This window comes from Coloeus monedula, assembly GCF_965178545.1.
Source record: "Coloeus monedula genome assembly, chromosome: 1".
Classification (NCBI taxonomy): Eukaryota; Metazoa; Chordata; class Aves; order Passeriformes; family Corvidae; genus Coloeus; species Coloeus monedula.
This window is the reverse complement of record NC_138781.1, coordinates 147787025-147806424: the sequence shown is the minus strand read 5'-3', so window position 1 is coordinate 147806424 and position 19400 is coordinate 147787025. Positions and strand designations below refer to the sequence as shown.

Genomic DNA, 19400 nt, shown 5'->3' with positions numbered 1-19400 from the left:
ATCCATGAATACAAAGAATGGTGGGGTTTTCTGGAAGGCAAAATGCCAAGTTTGTTTTGAACAAGGTTAACTGAATAAGAAAGCTTGAGGTGTAAATATCTATGGATGATGTCTTTCTCCAACAAATATTCCCTTAAAAGTGTCTCTTCAGCTCTTCCCAAGGTGTGTACAACTTGTGAAGTTTACAGATTTAGAGGGCTCATCTCCAAATGCATTTCTGTTGTTCACATATATTAGATCACTTAAGTCACCTAATAATCTTACTTTGCAGTAATACTTCCTATCTAAAGTAAGAATTTTGCGTTCATAACCTCTTGAAGCTGATAGTTTTGTGAATTAAATTCTGTAGCTGGATTTTTTTAAATCTAGTAGCTAACTGACTCCATTAAATTGCAACTTCTTCTCTAGACACGTGTCTAGGGAGATGGGCAGTGGTATTTGAGTTTGTTTGGTCATTTTCCTTGTCAGTAAAGTAAAAAGAGGATGCTTCTTGTTTTGGATGACTTTTGCGTGTATCTCTTTGTAGATAAGTCAAAAAGAAAACGCAGAAAGAATAGAGCGTCTTCAAGTATTGCAGCAAAGAAGAGGAATGTTCAGTTCAATAAAGAAAATAAAATTCCTGAAGATGAAAATGAAGTAGAGAGTAATGAAGAGTCTAACACAGATTGCGCTGAATTTGCAGCCTCTCAGGATGCTCCTATTGAAGAACATGAAAATGTACTTCAAGAACGACAGAAAAATGGGACAGAAAATGAAAGAGAGAGAGTTCTCCTTGTGGGTAAATCTCCTGGAAAAAAGAGGGAACATTCAGACCTTAGAGAGCAGAGTGAGATGCCAGATTGTCAAAAAGCTGGAACTTCTGAAGACGGAGGTTCAAATGGTAAGTGAAAGATCAAACAGGTCATTTACCCCCTTTTTCTTCCTAAGGAGGGATACTCTACTTACCAGGTTTTAGCCTTCTTGATTGCTGTTCTCTGTCTCTCTCAAATCAGTGCACAGTGTTTCTTGTATAATGGTGCTGCCCCTCAAGTTATGCCAGCAAAACTCATGTATTTCTGCAGCTGCTGGGTTTCTGATTCTGCAGTTTGTTTTTCAAATGGTACCTAACTGAAAAATAATCACTGGCTTTCTTTTATTGCATGAAGATCTTTCCAGCAATAAGAAACGTAAGCTAAAAAGCTGTACTTCAAGCAGTGTGCATACAGGGTCATGTGTGGAATAGAAAAGTTATGTCCTAGTGTTGGAGTGTAAGATGTGTTTTCTAACCTAAATTACTTCGGAATTTTACAGTGCAATGCTGCAATGGCCATGTGATTTTTTTTTTTTTCCTGGTTTTACCCTGCTTTTTTTGTCTACTGTTGTTTTTTTGTGTCCAAGTTTCTAGTTTTATGGAGCAGTGATTTTTTCCAGAAAGGCGGTGAAAGTGTTAAGCATTTATCACTGAAAAATGGTAACAGTTGTCTCTGTTGTTGCAGAGAAGTTCTCTTTTCCAAGTATAGGATACTTCACTCATACTGTATTCCAGAGAAAGAGAAATCCTCACTTAAGAAATGTCATTCCAGATTTGTGGGTACACCGTATGACTCGTGCGAGATCTTCTCAGGTGGAAGAGAAGCAGCTGGGATGTGGTGGGAAAGCCATGAAAATTGGCACACAGAGAGTGTTTGTGGATTACTGTGAGCTCAAAGTAAGTTTAAATTTTAATTTTGTTGATACCAAAGTAGGACATTTTCTTGCTACATACAGAGTTGTAAATTAAGTCAGTTGTTAACCAATGCCAATTCAGACAATTTAGGAGAGAGATATATAGCTTGTGAAATAATTCAACCTGTCATGGACGAGGACTGTTGTTTCCACAGCTGGTCTTGCTTTTAGTGAACTAGATTTTAGGAGATTCCATTCTCTCCTAATGTAAAAGTGCTTGTTAGATTTTAAAACAGCCCACTGACAAACTGCTAGTGCTGTTGGTTATTAGTGTCTTCGCAGTCTTTATGATGGACTGGGGGGTTGTTTTGGTTTGCTGTTTGCATGTTTTCATTTATTAGGAACTGGAAGAGTACGCTGATTTTTAGCAGAGATTATTTTGAACTTTAAGTTAACAGGCTGACTTAAAGGTCCCTGTATTTTATCCTTTAGTATTTTATCCTTAGTATTTTATACTTTATCCTGAATAAAATACTGCTCTTCTCAAATGCTTTCAAAATCCAGTGATGGAATATTGCATTCGTATAGGTACAGTGTTACAAGGTGTTCCGGTTTGGCCAAATTTAGAAATACACCTCTGAGAGAAGGTACAAACCCCTTCCCCCCCCCAGGTTCAGGAAAAAATAAATTTTCCTTGAAGGAAAGTGAAGGAGATAAACCTATTTATTTACCAAACACACAGGAAAAGGAAAGTAAGGCTAAATAATAGAATGTTTCGCTGTGGAGGAAAAACCTGGGAAAGTGTTGGAGTCCTCCCTTTGGTCTCCTCGGAGCTGGGGCTTGGGCCGGGGCCAGGCCCTCTGTGCCCGATGGAAAGTCCTCCCGATGTGCTCTGAGGTTGAAAGCAGTCCCGTAGAAAAGGGAGAAAATCCGGAATTCCAGAGAAGGAAAAGCAAAATCCAACTCTCAGTCTCTCTCCAGAGAACAAGAAACTGAAAAACAACTGGCCAAAAGCTGACTGGAAAGCAGCAAGCCGGGTGCTTCCTTGCTCCCCTGCCACAGCTGGGGGGAAAAGTCACTATCTCTACTTGACCTTGAACAAGCTGCAAACTGCTTTGAAAAAGTTTTGCTCAGTTTTTCCTTCCCCCTCTCAGGCTCAGTTTAGAGGCACAGAAAAGCACAAAAATTAATTTCTGGGCATAAGCAGCAATATGGGATACACATCATAAGGTCACCCCAAGACACAAGGTTTTTCCAGTCCCCTGTAGGAGAGAAGTTGCTATCCTAGGATACAGCTGGAGAAAGGGTCAAAAATGTGCCTAGCTGCAGGGGGTAAAAGGAGTTCCTTTGCATGAATTGGAGAGGGTAGAAGGACCTGGCCTTATTTAGGAGATGTTGCAGTGAGGAGAATTCAGGAAATTGCTCGGTTGAGATCCTGTAGGTGGGTCAAACCAGAGGGGGGCTGCTGTTTACCTGTCATGATAAGAAATTGAGTGAGAAGAGAGAAATTAACTTTTTAAGACAGGCTTCCTAAGCAAGCAAATTTCTTTGGGTTGTGTTCATAGAATGATGAATATCCTGAGTTGGAAGGGACCTACAAGGATGGAGTCCAACTCCTGGCCCTGCACAGGGCACCCCCAACAATCCTGCTATGTGCATGAGAGCATTGTCTAAATGTTTCTTGAGCTCTGTCAAGCTTGGTGCTGTGGCCACTTTCCTGGGGAGCCTGTTCTGCTGCCTGACCACCCTCTGGGTGAAGAACTGCTTCCCTGTATCCAACCTAAATTCCCCGACACAGCTTCATGCTCTTCCCTCAAGTCCTGTCAGTGGTCTCCAATGAGCAGAGATGGATTGGTGCCTGCTCCTCCACTTCCCCTTGTGAGGAAGCTGTTGTTCATGTCTGCCTGTTTAGAGGATCCACATAGGTTTCTCTAGAGTCAGGGTGCCAACAGCCTGTGCTCTGAAGGTACTGCCCACTGGGGAAGTGGTACAGTAGAGGCCTTACAGATGTTTCAGCTGTGAGGACAGAGCTACAGTCATGAAATCCATCTTTTAGAAAACTTGATTCCTTAACATGGGTTCCACTGGAGCTTGCTGCTTGTGTCAGAGCGCCTCTTTGGAACTCGCTTGCAGACAATAAGCTGGGTGAACCTCCAAACTGTAGGTGCTTGGTTTTGTTTGGGCTGGTTTTTTTTGTTTAGGGTTTTGGGTTTTTTCGTTTATTTGCTTGGTAATAGGCTTAGAACTTGACGGACACATACAAGAGTGTGCAGTCACTTATGTGGCAGCAATTAAAAAGTTTCACACCGGAAGCTGGCCATACACCTGTGCCATGTCCTACCTTTTCTGTTTGTGACTTATCTTGTGCTATTCTGAACTCCAGTTTCCATTTTTTTTCTTCAGCAAGTGTTGCATTCTATTGCCGTGGTAACTGAGAACGTCAGTATATTTCGCATGGAAAAACTATATGCTGTCCTTAGCCAGTGCATTTACCAACATCGGGAAGATGGTGACAAAAACGAATTAGTGAAGGTAACTTTTTTTGTCTTGTAGCACTTTGTCACTGTTATGGGGTGTGTGTGTGTGTGTGTGTGTGTGTGTGTGTTATGCATAAGTATGTGTGCCCTGTGAACATCATGGTTATTTAGTATTACTCACTGCTGCTTAGTTGCCTGTGTTACAAGATTTGTTCATTACAGTCTGGAAGACATTTATCCATATTGCAAAACCATTGTTGCATTTGGCTTAGTTGTTGGCAGTTTCAGCAGGAAAAGGCTTGAAGATGATGGCTTCCCCCCCCCCCAGAGCCCTCTCAAAGCAGTTAACCTCAGTCTGTCACTACTCCAACTCCAGAACCTTTTCAGTGCTGGGGGTGCTGTGAAAGAAGCTGCTTTTCTCAGTCTGTCACTTCCTCATTCTCCTCTTGCGGGCAGTCACACATGGTAACACTTGTATAGTAGTCATTCCATTCTTGAAAAGAAACTAAGTATGAGGCATAACAAGAATAAGACACTTTAGTCTCTAGCCTCACCAGACTTTCTTTTTAACTAGCATGGCTCATGCCTCTTTAATTTCATAGCTGGGGAGCTTCCTGCCTATAAAGGTTTAATGCTAACTAGTCAAATTCTGTAATCTCTTCCTCTAAGAGAGGATTTCCAAATTGTCAGAACTTGGCAGAAATATTCCACAGGAACTCATTTTCTCAGTCTGACATTGCCAGTGTTGAGTTGATTTAGATAGGTTGGATACTCAGTCTTCAGCTTCAAGGTCCTTGAATCCATTTGTCTTTCAAGTAGTCATGCTTAAGAATAGATAAAATTCTTTATGTGTCTCAGTCTTCCTTAAAAAACCCAGGGTCTGGTTTTTCTCTTCTCTTGGGTCCTGGTCATCTTGATATCTTCTTCCACATCTGATAAAGAGTCAGATCAGATGCTCTTGCTCTGACTGTGCAACAGTGAGGATTATTTGGATTCTGGGATGCCATTCCTGAAAAATGTACCTTTCTCTTATCTATCATAATGACAGGTTGTAGCATGAGAAGGGATTTGTTTGTTTTCTTGGGGCTTGTGAGCTTTTGTGACAAAACTTGATTTCTTTGTTAGTTTTCTACTTCTTTGAGCTTTAACCAAAGAATATCTCCTATTCAGAGGGACTGCACAAGTCAGTCCAGGAGTAAGTTCTACTGTATGAAGACAAAGACTTTAACAAGTATTTATTCAGAGTGCAGAAAAGAACAGTTCAGCTTTTCGTTGTGGCTCTTTGGGAACCGTCTCCTCTCTAACTGTTGAAAGCACCATTGATAGAGATCCATAGTCCCTTGATACAGATCCCTGCAGTCTTTCTAGTCTACTCTCTATTTTGGGTGCATACAGATGTGTTGGAGCCAGTGAGTATAGAACAACAGTGATGGTGGTAGCACATGTATTGGCTAGATCGTTACTAACAATTGTATGCACAGATTCTTGCTTCTTTTGATGAAGTAGTCAACAGCGTTCTTAAGTTTGTATTCACACTGACTTCTAATTTGTCTTTTTTTTTTCTTCTTAGGCAATGAAAAAAGAAATTACAGCCTTCAGTTATCCATGATACTTGATTTCAGCACACTTGGCACGCTCTGTAATGTTTTCTTTTTATTGCATGCTGTTTTTCTTTGCATAGTTCAATAAATACTAGGTCTACATATATATTTATACAAATATATCTTAAAATTTATTAAGACAGGTCAAATAAAGTCATTTAATGACTTTTATTTGATATTTCCCTTCTAGATATGTATATTTTAATGTGACATACTGCTGTGATTGCCTTTGGAACTCAGCAGATCTGAATAGATAATTTCAGTACCTCTCTTTAAAAGAAAACCTAACTTGAAACAAAGCAAGATTTACTACTGTAACTTTCTAAGGTAAAGTTTAAAGTTTAATTGTAATAATGACAATCTTAATACTGGAGAAAAACATTTTAATACAAATTTGTTAGTTCATCAGATGGCTTGTAGTTGAACTCAGTTGTAAATAGTTTTCTAGTTACCCGGGAAGAATTATATCTGATTATTACATAAAAGTGAATATATTGTTGGCAATAAATATATTGAAGTAAAAGCAAAGCAGTACCCTGTTTTGAAGAAGTATCTCTTCAAATCTGCAGAGAGAATTTATCTGTTAATTTGATAGTTATTTAAAAAAAAAAAAGAGTAAGACAAAGGTTAACTATATGAGAATTAAAGTTTATATAAATGGTGATAAAATGTGTCATGACCCTTTGCTCTTCTGTTCTGTCACCTCACGCACACAATGTGTGGCGATACTGAACGCCGAACTGTGCAATCCCTCTTTGTGTGTGTTTGGTTTCTTACCTCTGTCAGTAGTGTTCTCTTTGTGTCCTTCTACTGTGTTTGTTCAAACATTGGTGTGCTATGCAGATTTTTTTTCTCTGTATTGTTTGGTGGGTATTAATAAAAAATTCATCTCTTTTTAGTGGTGAGTTGTCTGCTCTATTTTAATCACAGAACAATTTCGGTCATTAATAATCTTGCACTTGAGACACCAGCACAAATACTATGATTTTAAAGTAAGAACTGCATGTGCTCAGCTTCTTCTCCACTCAATGTATGGATTATACAGCAAAGACAAGCTCAGGAGAAAGAAAAAAAATTTATATTGAAAATGTACATTGTAATGTAATTTATGACATTGGAAATGTAATAAATGAACTAATGTCCTTAACTTGATCTCCTCCTTGGCTGCCATCACCAGGGGCAGGCAGCTTGCTGAGTGCATCCCCTAAGAGCACTGTTCAGAAAACTGAACAGGAGTGACAGTGTGAAATTGAGGAACCGTAACTATTCCTGAGACCTTCTGTTTTGAGCAAATGCCTTCCTGCTTCTAGTCTCGACAGGATGCTGTACCTAGGCAGATTTTAAAAAATGTTTCCAAGTGTGTAAATCTTCTGTGACCACCTGAGAACGGTTAAGAGTTCCCACACACCATATCTTTCTTTTTTCTTTCTCAGGGAAACCGTAAGATATTACTATCTGACCCAAAAGAGCATACACTAATGAGAAAAACAGTATAGGGAAACAACGTTTTTGAGAAGTGTCCAGTGCGAGTTAAACCCAAGTATTGGTTAAAATATTTTGTATGTACTAAAGGGAGAGATCTCCTTTCTCCAAGTTCTCTAACTAACAAAAAAACCCCAACAAACCAAGGAGTGGGAAGTGTCTTTTTCTTCAGAGCTGCTACATCTGTCTTCACTCGCCTGGTTTGGGTCTCGGTACCCTGCGGCCGTGTTCTCCCTCGGCGCCAGCTCAGGGCGGGAGTGGCAGGATAACCCTTCCCAGGCTGGGGGCGACGCTGTCCCTACAGCCCGTCCCGGGCGCGGCGGTAGAGGGCCGAGCGCGGAGCCGAAGTTTGCCAGTGAAGGAGCGGCTGCAGGGGCGCGGCTGCCGCCCGGGAGCTCCGACCCCGCCGCCCCCGCTCCTCCCCGCCTGGCCGAGGAGCCGCCAGTGTCCCCGGGCTGCGGCGCTGCGGTGCCGGGGCAGCCCCCGCGCCCGGTGTCCGCCGCCTGACGGGCGGGGCGGCGGGAGCGGCTCCGCCCCCGCGCGCTGCCAGGGCGGCTGAGGCAGCGGCCGCGCTGTCCGCGCTCGCCGCGCTCCCGCGCCGGGGCAGCACCGCGCCGGGACGATGCGAGTGGGCGCCGCGGGGCGAGGCGAGGGCGCGGGCGGCCGCGGCGTTGGGAGCTCCCGGCCCATCCGCCGCCCCCCCGCCCCGAAAGAAGTGCAGTAGTTTGTGAAGCGCAAGATGGCGGCGCGGCCGTGAGCGCAGGCGGCGGGCGGGCGGTGGTGCGGGCTGAGGGGGCGAGGCGGAGCGGCGCCGGCAGGTAGGGACTCGCTGAGGGGGGCTCTCGGAGGCGGGAGGGCGACCCCGCTGCCTGGGGAGGCGCACCCTGCCCCCGCCCCCGCTTCCCCCGGGAGCGGGCCGGGCGCTCCCCCTGCGGGGACGGGACAGCGCCGCCGCCCCGGAGCGAGGGCGGCTCCCGGCCAGCGGGGGCGGGCGGGCCGGGGCTGGCGGGGACGGCGCCCGCGGGGTGGGCGCGGTGGGGCGGCCGCGCCCCGCCCTCCTCCCCATTGTCTGGCGACGGCGCTGCCCCCGCGGCTGGGGGTCATCGCCCGTCGGGGGTGGCGGGCTCTGGGCGGGCTGGGGGAGGCAGAGCGGAGGCAGAGCCGTGGCATCCCTTGGAAGGGGACTGTGCGTGTCCCCCCGACCCGGTCCGCACTGGGGTCAAACCCCTCCGAGCCCGAGGACGGGCTCCTCTCCCTTTTCTTCCTTCCTCCTCCCGGTGCCGGGAGCCTGTGCGGGGCATTGCTCGCCACAGGGCGGAGGAAAATCCGTCTGACTCGTCAGTCAGGAGAATCAAGAAGTTCAATCCCGATGCGCCCAGAGGAGTCGGCGAGTTCCCGCCTGGTGTCACCGCTGGCGCTCAGGCGGACGAACGGATTGACAGACTGACGGCAGGCAACGAGCCATGAAGTTCTGGCTCCAGAGTTTTCTTGCATCCCGTGGCGTTGCGGTGCGGGGGCGAGCGTAGAGGAACAGTACGGTGTATGTGCAGGCAAAGTTGGGGAAGATGTCTGGTTTACTCCTTTGGGGGTGCCTGGGTTTTGGGGTACATTCTGATGCTCAGCTCTCCCCTATACCAGGATGTGCAGCACTGGAAACCAACACCGACTTCAATAAACCATGTAATGGAGGCAGTTCTGGATCCCTGAAAGGGCTCAGAGTATCTGCAATAGTGAATGTTATCTGGTAGGTACTTGCACTTTATTTCTGAGCTGCTTGGTAGGTTAAATAGTTAATGGAAAGATGGAGAAGTTTACTGTGTACAAAGTGTCATGTAAAATAGTGAAGGCTGAGATGTCTCAGTCTGCAAGCTGGCATAGGTGCCACTTATTTTTAAAATAAGACATACAGAGAGTATACTGAGCATTTCAAAATGCATAAAAACATTGTGTAAATGAAAAGTGGATTTTGTTATGAAACTTGTTACATGGAAACAAATATTCCCTCAAACGTAGGAATGAGAGAGGAATTTTAAAACCTGTGCTGTTGGTTTTCACCAGCAGTCTAGGTTTTTTGTTTTTATTCAGAAGGATTTCATGCCAAAAAAAAGAAAGCTTGGGAGAACTTAGAGAAACCCTGTTTAAAACAACCTGTGTGATGCAGACTAGAGGACTGCCCTGAATTAAGACCTCTTGGAGCAAAAATGCATCATTTAGAAACCCTTTTGTTACTTTCTTTAAACACTGCCAGCAAGGCAGTCTATTTCTCTGATGTTGTTAAATGAATTCCCCTGAGCGGATTAGAAGTAGATGCCATTTTGTGTAACTGAAATTATTTGCTTTTAAGTTTAGGCTAGTGGTTCTTGTATCTTTGCTGGACTGAAAAGCCCTCTGCTACCACATTTGCATAATTGTGTGTATGTTTACTATGATTGTCCGCAAACCTGACTTTGTAAAACAGTACTTTCAGGCAGAGCTTTCCTTTGGGAGGCTTACTTTTCTACTTCCCTAATGTTTCTCGTGGCTCTCTTCTGGATTATTTCCTCTCTTGCAACACCTCTCTCGATATGAATGCTTTTAGCTGGATCCAGTGTCCTGATATCTAGTCTTAATTACTGTCATTTATAACTGTTGTTTATTACAGGAATAGACAATATTTATCACAAAGTTTTTCACAATACTTACTGTTGGAGACTTAGAGCTATGTATCGAACAATTCTCCCTTTTGTAGATTCTCCATACCGCAGAATTTCTATCAAATAATGGATGTTGTAATATTGCTAGGATTCCTTTTGTTCCTCGTGTATTCAGAAGGCTGTTTCTTGTGTCTTTTGCTTCACTGGGCCGTTTGTAGCATTTTAGTTAAGCTTATTGCTGTCGCTGAGATTTTCCCCCTGAGATTTTCCACCATTTGTTTATATGTAGTCTGAGGGAAAGGTTTAAATTTTGGGTTAACTTTTTCATCTAGTTGTGATTGGTGACCCATTTGTTTGTGTGTAACTTTAGAAGAGTCTTATTTGAAAAACAGTTATTTGTCTTCGAAGTCAGATTATTTCCTTAAATCTGAGTTCAGGATTTTTTGCAGCTTTACGAAGCTGGAACTTTTAAAGATCCAAGTACACATAACTCGTGGCTTTTTCTGTTTGCAAATAATAAATACAACCAAAACACTTGCAGCTAAGCTATGGCTAATCTTTATCTTGGTGATCAGTTTCTCTTTACCTATCAAATTGAGGTCTAGTAAAGATTTCACAGTATCAAATTCAGTGTTTTTATGTTTTCTAATTTTTGTAAATCCCGACCTTGCTGTAAAATTTTCAGAACAATCAGTGTCTGTTAAAATCCTGTGTGATAACCGTTTTGGGGTCATGGCATGAGGGAATGTTCTGAACATTTTTAGCTGAGTGCATGGACATGCGGTTCTCTTCTGTGTATTAATGGTCAATATTCCCTCTCCTTGTGCTTTAGATGTGAGGTCATTGATCCATAAATGCCCAAGATGGTTTGCCTCTGAGTCGTCAGGAACTTGTAAACAAGTGATGCCATTTTCAGAATAGTCCCATTTTCCCTTTTGTTTGCTTCCTATTTCCTAAATAGGCAGCAATACTGATTGTAGCATTCTGCTTGTGTAGTTCTCCACTACCTGTCAGCAGCATCGCCTTTGCTGACTGTATACCTATAAGAATACAATTTTCTGTTATTATTTAAATTTCTAATATTGCCAAATTAGGCATTAAAGGGATGTGACTACTTACATTTTCAGCATTATTAGTTTTATTAATTCAAATTTAGTCTTTCATTCCAATTCATCTTTCCTCTTTTTTCCTTTTTTTTTTTTTTTTTTTTTTTTTTTTTTTTAGTTTTCATAGCTAGTTGAGGACTTTCCCAAATACTCAAACCATTTTGCTGCATAAACAGTTCCTTCTTTTTTTGTGGAGGTGGAAGCCACCAAAATGATACATTTCCTTATCCTGTACCAGCCAGATGACATTTCATAATTTTGTGCCTTGCACCACTTTCACTGATGGTTCATTTCCAGTTCTGTGCTCTTTCTGTCAAGGAACTGGATGGAACTTCAGGGGATCCACTCAGGTCTTTTTCAGAGTTCAGTGGACTGTAATGTATTTCTTAGAACAGTGCCTCTACTATCAGTGGATTCTTTCTAACCAGCTTCAGGGATCAGCCCAAATTGAGCAAAAGTTGTCTGTTGTCACTTGTTAGAAGATGTGTACCACTCTTTTATCCTTAAGAGCTTTGAGATCATAATCAATGTTACAGTTCAGTATAATTCACTGTAAAAGAGTATAATCTAAAGGGGCAGAAAGTAGCGTACATTTCTTATACCATTAAAATTATCAGAAGACACATGGTCACACTAAAGCACAGAAGACAGGATAATTGCTGATGACTGAAGAAGGAACGGATGTAGCGTGATTGAGAACCTTTAGGAAAAACTGTAAAGTACTTGCAATATGCTACTTTTTGCACTCCTTGAAAGATTTCGAAGTAGCAAAGAACTTAATGTTGTGAACATTCTTTAGCATTACCTCTGCTTGTGCCTGACAGGGCTAAAGGAACTTTATATATTCTACTTCAAAAGAACAGGTTCCACGTGGTGTTTGGAGCCGTTTAAGAAAGTGACTTTGGTGTTCTAGATTCACTTCATGCAATTTGGCCTTCTCTGGTGGTGTTTTGCAATATGCTGCTCACCTTCCTGGTCTAATGGTCTCAGTAGGATTTGGAGGAATTTCACATGCTTCGAGGGGACCCACAGTTTGAAGCCATTGCGCAAGCAAGACTTGAAGGCTGACAGTTCTGTTTAAAGAGTGGGCAGACAGAGCTGTGTAATGAGGCGCGTGTAACGCCAGCCCTTGCTGCTTGGCAAAGCCTGCGTCGTTCTGTGAGCGCCAAATTCACCCCACCAGACAGAAGGATAGAAATGAGCTTTTGAACTTTCTAATGATTATGGTAAAAGCTCCACATGTTCAGCACTGTGAATCTTCAAAGCATCTTCGAACGACATTTATTAGATGGAAAATAGCTGTTAGCTCACAATGAATTCTGTGATTTGGGCAATCATAGAGGTTTTAGGGCTTGAGTCATTGGTTATAGGTTAGAACTGTGATTATTTTAACATTGTTTTAGCTTAGAAAGGTGTTAAGAACTTCATAGATGGAAATGCATGTTTGTATAGTCCAAGGCAATCTTGGTAGAGGTGTCTAGCTTGCCTTTCCTAAAGCTATGAAATAGATAAACATACACAAAATACGGTACTAATGTGATTACTTTCCTCCCTGTGTAACAATGGAAAGACTTGGTTTATATGTCAAAATGCTGTTGATTTTAAAACTCTTCTCCTGGCTCTGTGCATGGGTTAAGGTTCTGTCTTGGTAATCAGATGGTTGAGATCTAGGAATGTTGTATGTCCAGAAAAGAGTAAAGGGGAAACAGTGGGGAAGGAGTCAGGAAAGGGCAGTTATTACTACCTGACTGTAGAAGACTGGAAGTACAATGTTAGTTACAGTTGTGTGCTTCCTCAAAAACTCCAGATTTCTAGTTAATCTTTAGAATACCTTCAAAGTAGAAAGTTACTGCCTTTTTATACATGGATCAAATGCCTTCAGCAAATCAGTGAGAGCTGAGAGTACTCTGCAAATCCAAGTTTTATCAGGAGGAGTTGGACACTTGGCAGCAGTTTCCAAGTGAGTTAGATGGAGCAGGCATGAAAGCTCAGAGGTTTCTGTTTCTCAGCAGGATTTTCAGCAAGGTGAAGTGCATCTGTAGATTCAGTGGAATTTTTGGAGCATTCAGCACTGCACAATGTTCACCCTTGTTTGCTATGTTAAATACTTAATGGCTCTCTGTCCTGCAAACTTCTCAGGGGGGATCTGGTGTGACAAAAGGTTCACCACACCTGGAGTGTCATATGAGTTTGGGTTTTTTGTTCATGGATCGATTTGAGGAATTGATGCCCATACAAGATCCCTTGCTGGCATTGTAGGTACCTGCTTAAATATAATGCAAACACAGACAACTTCACTACTTGTAGCTTACAAGCATTTTCCAAATTTGACTTCTTAATACATTTTACTTAAATTTGTTGGTGAATAGAAAACTAACTTTTATTGCATTAAAAGAAGTAATTTAGCAGGGAATAAACTACTTTTGGCAAGGGTTTTTTTTGTGATATGCCTACAACTTTGGATGTTTTATCAGTCCAAAACCATTCATTTTAGCTCTGATTCTTGATAAGTAGCATTTTCTTTAAACTCTCTATTTCCTGGGTTCCTCCAGGGGAAATGTAAGGCCTTGCTAATATCAGCTGTTTGTTTCTTTAGGGGGAAAGGAGGGAAGAGATGGGAGAAAAGAGTAATATTGAAGAAAAGTAAGTTTACTCTTTCTACACGTAGGACAAGCACGTGTCCTTAGAAAGAAATATTAATCATTGTACGTAATGTCCAGAGAGAGACAAGTTTTACATCACTGTGTGCACTGAAATTATAGTTCAGATTCTTTTGTTTTAAAAGCTTTCCAGTATATTAATATTTCCATGGATGATGACAAGGAGTGGGGAATACTTTGACTGCAGTTTAAGCCAGATGCGTAAGGGCACAAGCTAGTTCTAAGGGCAGAATTTGCAACTATATGCTGCTTTATATGAGTGAATATCCTATTTGCAGATGTAATGCTCAATTACAGATAGTAATTACTATCTGTGAATTACTGAACAGGAGCTGTCTTCTTCACCAGGCAGTGTTTAAGCCCTGTTACTGCAGAGAGCTAGCGAGAGAGAGAGACAGGCTGAGGGTGAGAGCTCACTGGAGGTTTGGGACTGAAGATTGCTTTACACCAGAGTAGGTTCTTCAGCACTACTTTGTGTGGAAAGATTCAGTCATTTCCACCCAAAGCTCAGTCAGCCATTTCATCTTGAGATACCCCGCCCTCTGAAACAAATGTTAAAAATAAAATGTAGGTTTTGGCCCATGCATATCCCAGTAATTTCCACTGATTAAGTTGATGCTTGTAATTGGGGTCTAGACAGGCTGTGTTTTGCAGAATATAAGTATCTTTTTAAAATTTCTGTAGAGAGTGTTAGAAGATTTATGTAATCGCTTTGATATTATATTTAACCGAATAACAGCTTGAAAATGAAAGAGTTTGTTTAGTTTACCTTTGTCCTAGATTCACTTTTAATATCTAATGTTTAAATGGAGGGAGGATTGATATTTATTCTTAATGATTCGTGCTGTCTCAAAGCACAGTGGTTTCTAGTTGTGTGCTGCCTTTCCCACTGGGGGATGCAAACAAAAGAACAATAATTTCAGACTCCTCCTTCAGTTTCCAAGAGAACCTTAGCTGCTCAGGGATAGCTTTGAATTTTAAAAGCATCTTTCTTCCAAATTATGTATTGATTGCACACAAAATAGCAGTGCTCTAATGTGCAATTTAAAACAAATGCATGATGGTGCTCATTTGCTTTTAGTGCTGCTTTTTCCAGCAGAAAAACAAAAAGGGGATTCTGTTCCCATAAACCAGTCTTGCAAAATCCTTACAAACATTTATTAGTCTAGACACAAAATATTCTCACCCAGCCTCAGCTTGACGATGATAAAAAAAAAAAAGGCAGAAAAGCAAGCTAATATTGTACTTGGCTGTCAAAAAAGGAAAAGAAGGAAAAAAAGAAAAAGCTTGCCCCAGGCTACTGAACCAGTAACATTTTGCTGGGGCTGCCTACAACAACAGATGCATCTAATTCCCATGGGGTTTCCAGGCCTGCCTATTCTTGATGCTAAACTTGGACACTCTTACAAACATTCTCTTTGAGTACCACACGCCAGTCGTATCCTGGGTTCTTCTCATTTGGTTGATTTAATAATGATACCAGACATGTTTGTCTTACCTCTCCTGACCACTCTTTGTATTACCCCATCTCCCACAGATATCGTTTAACTAATGCATTAATTCAAAAATAGTCCTAATGGATGGAACCCGGAATAATGGAAATAGGTGACTTGATCACAGCTTGAATCTGAACATAGGGAACCCTGATATAAATGATTTCTCCTAATCCTAATTAGGATTTCTCCTAATCTTGATTTGAATTTATGCTTTTGATAACTTTCATAAATGGCAAGTGATTCTCATTGTTTGATATTGTGGTAGTTTGCTGAGGTTTTATTGTAAAGGGATAAATTATATCAGGGATTGTTACTTTATCTCAACATGCTCTCAGAGTATTAGTTTTTACTTCTGTTATTTTCCTAGAAAACAGTGTATTATGCATATCTTGTTTTTCAGTTAATGATTAGTTCCTGTTATTCCAAATTTATGTCAAGCTACATTTGATTGGAAATTAAAATTTTAATTTAAAATGCACCTGAATGGCATAATATGTCTGTACTATTAAACTACTGTAAATATGTAGCATATCTAAGAATACATGTATACAAACATGACTTTTTATTTTAAACCTACTGATTTGTGAGACAAATTATGATACCTTTTTATACTCCCTAGATTAAATTTATTGTTTCTGTGATGAAGTATCCATGTCTGTTAAGATTTTAGCCCTGGCAGAACTTATCCTTAAGCCTGAATTGGACATCTTACACAGAAAAAAAACTGTCCTGCTTTTTAAAGTTTGAGGCAGGACGTTTTGTCGTTCAGGAAGTAATTTCTACCTTCACTCAGTGCAGATGTCTACAAAGTGAATTTCTGTGTATAAGGTTAGTCATTAACTGCCAATAATTCAGCATTTTCACTGAGAATTTCCGACTTAGTTAAGTTAAAAAGTAACAATATGAACTAAAACTATCTGTTATAATACTGATTTTTTTTGAAGTCCTTTTATTCCGTTAATATAAACTGAGCTGTTTACAGTTATAACAGAACTTCCAGCAGTAATGTCTGGTTTAATGTCAGTAAATAAGATCGGTGTTTCTCATATGAGGGAATGTCTTCAGCGTGTTCTTGAAACATTAATGTAAATGAACAAAATCTTTCTGATTAAAACTTAGAGTCTAAATAATAGGTGGTTTAGACATAATACCAATTCTTCTCTTCCTTTCTTCCCAACTCTCATGCTGTTTTGTGCTATGTAATTTGTTTTAGGCTTTTCTATTACCTCTTACATGTGTTTTTACCAACACATACAGTATTTCTTAAAGAAATTTTACTGCTCATTCTCATTTAAATCAGTGAGAGTATGATGTTGATCCTAGGATATTTATGAAGCTTTAAGCTACCTATATTTTTTTAAATAGAACTAATCCATTTTTTGGATGGTGTTTAAATCTAATGAAAAAAAGGAAAAAGAAACTCCACGGCTATTAATTTTAATAGAGTGTTTTAGTCAACTCCAGATTTTCCACTTGCATCATGTTGTGCTAATTTTCCACCATTATACTTGAGAGACACAAAGTGAAAGTGGGCAGTCTGTTTTCAGTGATTTGCTCTCTTACTTCCCTGCCAGGACTGAACATTGGAGGTTTGTGTTTCTCCTGCAGGAGTGACTCACATGACAGGTAGCTCCAGCAGAGCAGGGCTCCAGCTTTCCTTGGCCAGTGGCTCCCGAACTGGGGATTGTCCTCTCCAGGGCTCTGAGCAGTGATGAGAGGGGTCACATGTCTGGCACAGAGTAAGTCACAGAGGTCGGGTTCACAATCAAAGTTTAGGGCATTAGCCTGGGAAACAGTGGAACAGGGAACCAGCCTGGTGAAAGACTTGTTGATTCTTAGCTGCTGCATTGAAGGGCTTTGTTCAGGTGAGCTGGGAGCAGCGTGAGAGTGCTGGGTGCCAGGTCAAGCAGCACCTGTGAAGTGGAGCCTGTGAAACATGGTAACTGCAAGTCTCCTCTTCCCTGTGCCATGGGCCGAGAGACTTGTTCTGATTTGCTGACTCTTCAGGACTCATTACCCCATGCTAACTCAAGTACACAGTCATCTCTCCAACTTCTGCAGTGACTGTACTTCAGATTCAGCTTTCCAGTCTACACATTGTACTTGAAAGCCTTTGTAGTCCCCTGTCTTTCACCCTTTTTATCACTGGACTGATAGGCAGTAAACAATGTTTATCCACTCTGTGGATGAATGATGGGGGCGTGGGGTGGGGGGTGAGAGAATTGGTCTTGTCACACATAGAATAAGACATTATCTCCCACAGAAATCAGCAGGAGTATCTAAGGAATACAGTACAGTACTCAGCAGGGGCATGGAGTCAACGTCACTGTTGCAAATAAAAATGCTTTGCTTTTCGCAAAGGTTAACTTGGTACACAGTGGTATTTTACTAGATAATTGAGACCTGCAGAGAGTGTTTATGCAGGCAGCTTGGACTGTCCTCTTTTTTCTTTTTTATATGCTCAAACATCTCAAAATCCTGAGGAGAAACATTAGAGTAGAAGGGACTTCTGAAGATTGTCTAGTTCAGCTTCCTGCTCAAAGCAAAGTTTTCTGTGATGGTCGATAGGGTTGATTTGGGGTCTTAGCAAGTTTTGAAAACTTGCAAGGATGGAAATTCCTTAGAAGTTCCTGGCAGATTTTTACAAACTCTCCAGACAACTGGTTATAATTCCTTACCAGTGCTGAAGTGTTGTTGCTCCACCATCACTCTGCCCCTAAAGTCATCTGCGGCAGACATAGAGTATGTTAGTGTTGCAAGGAAAGGCAAGCCTGAGTTAGCTTGATTGTCTCACCCTGGTCCTGGCAGTAATGTAGTGCTGCACTGGGAATACTTGCAGTTAGACCAAGTGCTCTGAATACAGAGAGGGGAACTTATATGTTGTATTTTCACTTGTTAATCTGCTGCTCCATGAGCAGCATTGTTTGGATCAGGTCAGAGGATAACATCACGGAGAACTTCTATAAGATCAGCTGTGCTTGCAAGCATGAACATACAATTCTTCTGCATTTTTCCAGTATGGAGGAGTCCGTCAGTAGAGACTAGGTCAATTCTTTATTTTGTCTGTTCTTAATTTATGTGATTCAGTTTACAATTGTAAAGCTATTATATGACACTGGAAACATTCTGTAGCATCTTAAAAAGAATACCAGCTCTGAAGTCACATTTTTTGCATCCAAAGTGGAGATGTAAATCATGTGCCACTGAACATTAAGGACTTTTTATGCACTCTGCACTCCTTGACCTTCTCACAAAGTGGGAGCAGACCTGCAAAGCTGGAGGAGCCTTTATGGAGGACATGGGGTGGGAAGCAGGTGGATCCAAGGCACACAGGAAAGGTTCTGAGCAAGCACATTTGAGCAAAAGCTCATAGTAGACCAAGTGGTAGAGGAGGCTCTAAAGAGCGGTTGAAGCCTTGAAAATGTGCCTTATAGTCTTCATCTTGACATGGCATTACCTAGGTCCATGCAGTAGAACTGATCTTTTTTGCTTTTCAATTGACACTCCAAGTCCTTGCTTTGTCCTTATTCATAAAACAGTGGTTAATACAAGCACTGGATTTATACATTTGTTTCAAGTATTTTGGGATCCTTTACAAGTTACTTAAATTATGGGTCTGTGTTCTGGTGTATGCAAGTCTGTGTGCATATGTGGAGCACACATATGTGTGTGTATTAGTGTCACCTGATCAGTTCACTCTAAGTCCTTGTTTTCAGTTTCTTCTGATGGTTGAAATGAGAATTTCTCACATTGTTTCTGTCTTGAGGCTGCTTTTATTCTCTGTTCATTGAGTTTTGGGGGAACATTAGCTGGTTCAAGAGTAAAATTAACAGAGTGAGGAGGGAAGCAAGGAGAGGAAGACAGGCAATCTTCACGTGAAAGCCGTATTATCTTTCTTTTTCTGAGCAGCTCTGTGCCTCAGAGATTTGACATAGGAACTTGAAATTTGACAAGGATCTGGCCTCAAGGTCTGAGAAATGCATTCCGCTGTGTAAAAAAAAAGAGAAAGTAGAACTGTGAGTCATAATGTGTCACTACCTTTTTGTACCCAAGGTAGAATTTGCAGGATGTTCTATTACCTGCTCTTGATCATGCTTTTATGCCTGTCGTGCACATCTGCAGACTGCTTTAAACCACCTATATTTAATGGATGCTTCCTTCTCTATCTGTCCAGGTTCTTGTATTGTCATACATCAGGGTAGTCCTTAACCTGCTGCTGCTCCTTGGGCTTCTGCAAATGCCACAGGCCTAGCAGAAGGTATAAAAGCATTGGGAGCTGGTAAGCCCTGAGACCCAGTCCT

At 41.6% G+C, this 19400-nt stretch overlaps 2 protein-coding genes across 7 annotated transcripts in view; both read left to right on the top strand.

The window, feature by feature from the left end:
• Positions 1 to 6586, top strand: part of ATAD2 (ATPase family AAA domain containing 2) — a 31831-nt gene extending 25245 nt beyond the window's left edge. For both annotated transcript variants that reach the window (XM_082283546.1, XM_082283547.1), the window contains 4 exons: positions 527 to 880; positions 1563 to 1687; positions 4048 to 4176; positions 5692 to 6586. In XM_082283546.1, the coding sequence (XP_082139672.1) occupies positions 527 to 880; positions 1563 to 1687; positions 4048 to 4176; positions 5692 to 5730 (647 nt within the window). In that variant the 3' untranslated portion in view covers positions 5731 to 6586. The remainder of the gene's footprint in view (positions 1 to 526; positions 881 to 1562; positions 1688 to 4047; positions 4177 to 5691) is intronic.
• A 1165-nt stretch (positions 6587 to 7751) lies between these two features.
• Positions 7752 to 19400, top strand: part of ZHX1 (zinc fingers and homeoboxes 1) — a 28542-nt gene continuing 16893 nt past the window's right edge. For 4 of the 5 annotated variants that reach the window (XR_014226573.1, XR_014226574.1, XM_082285157.1 and 1 more), the window contains exons 1-2: positions 7752 to 8022; positions 8843 to 8948. The gene's annotated coding sequence lies outside the window, so the exon portion shown is untranslated. Of the gene's footprint in view, positions 8023 to 8610; positions 8745 to 8842; positions 8949 to 19400 lie in introns of those variants that run through there. The other variant, XM_082285156.1, reaches the window with a different exon arrangement.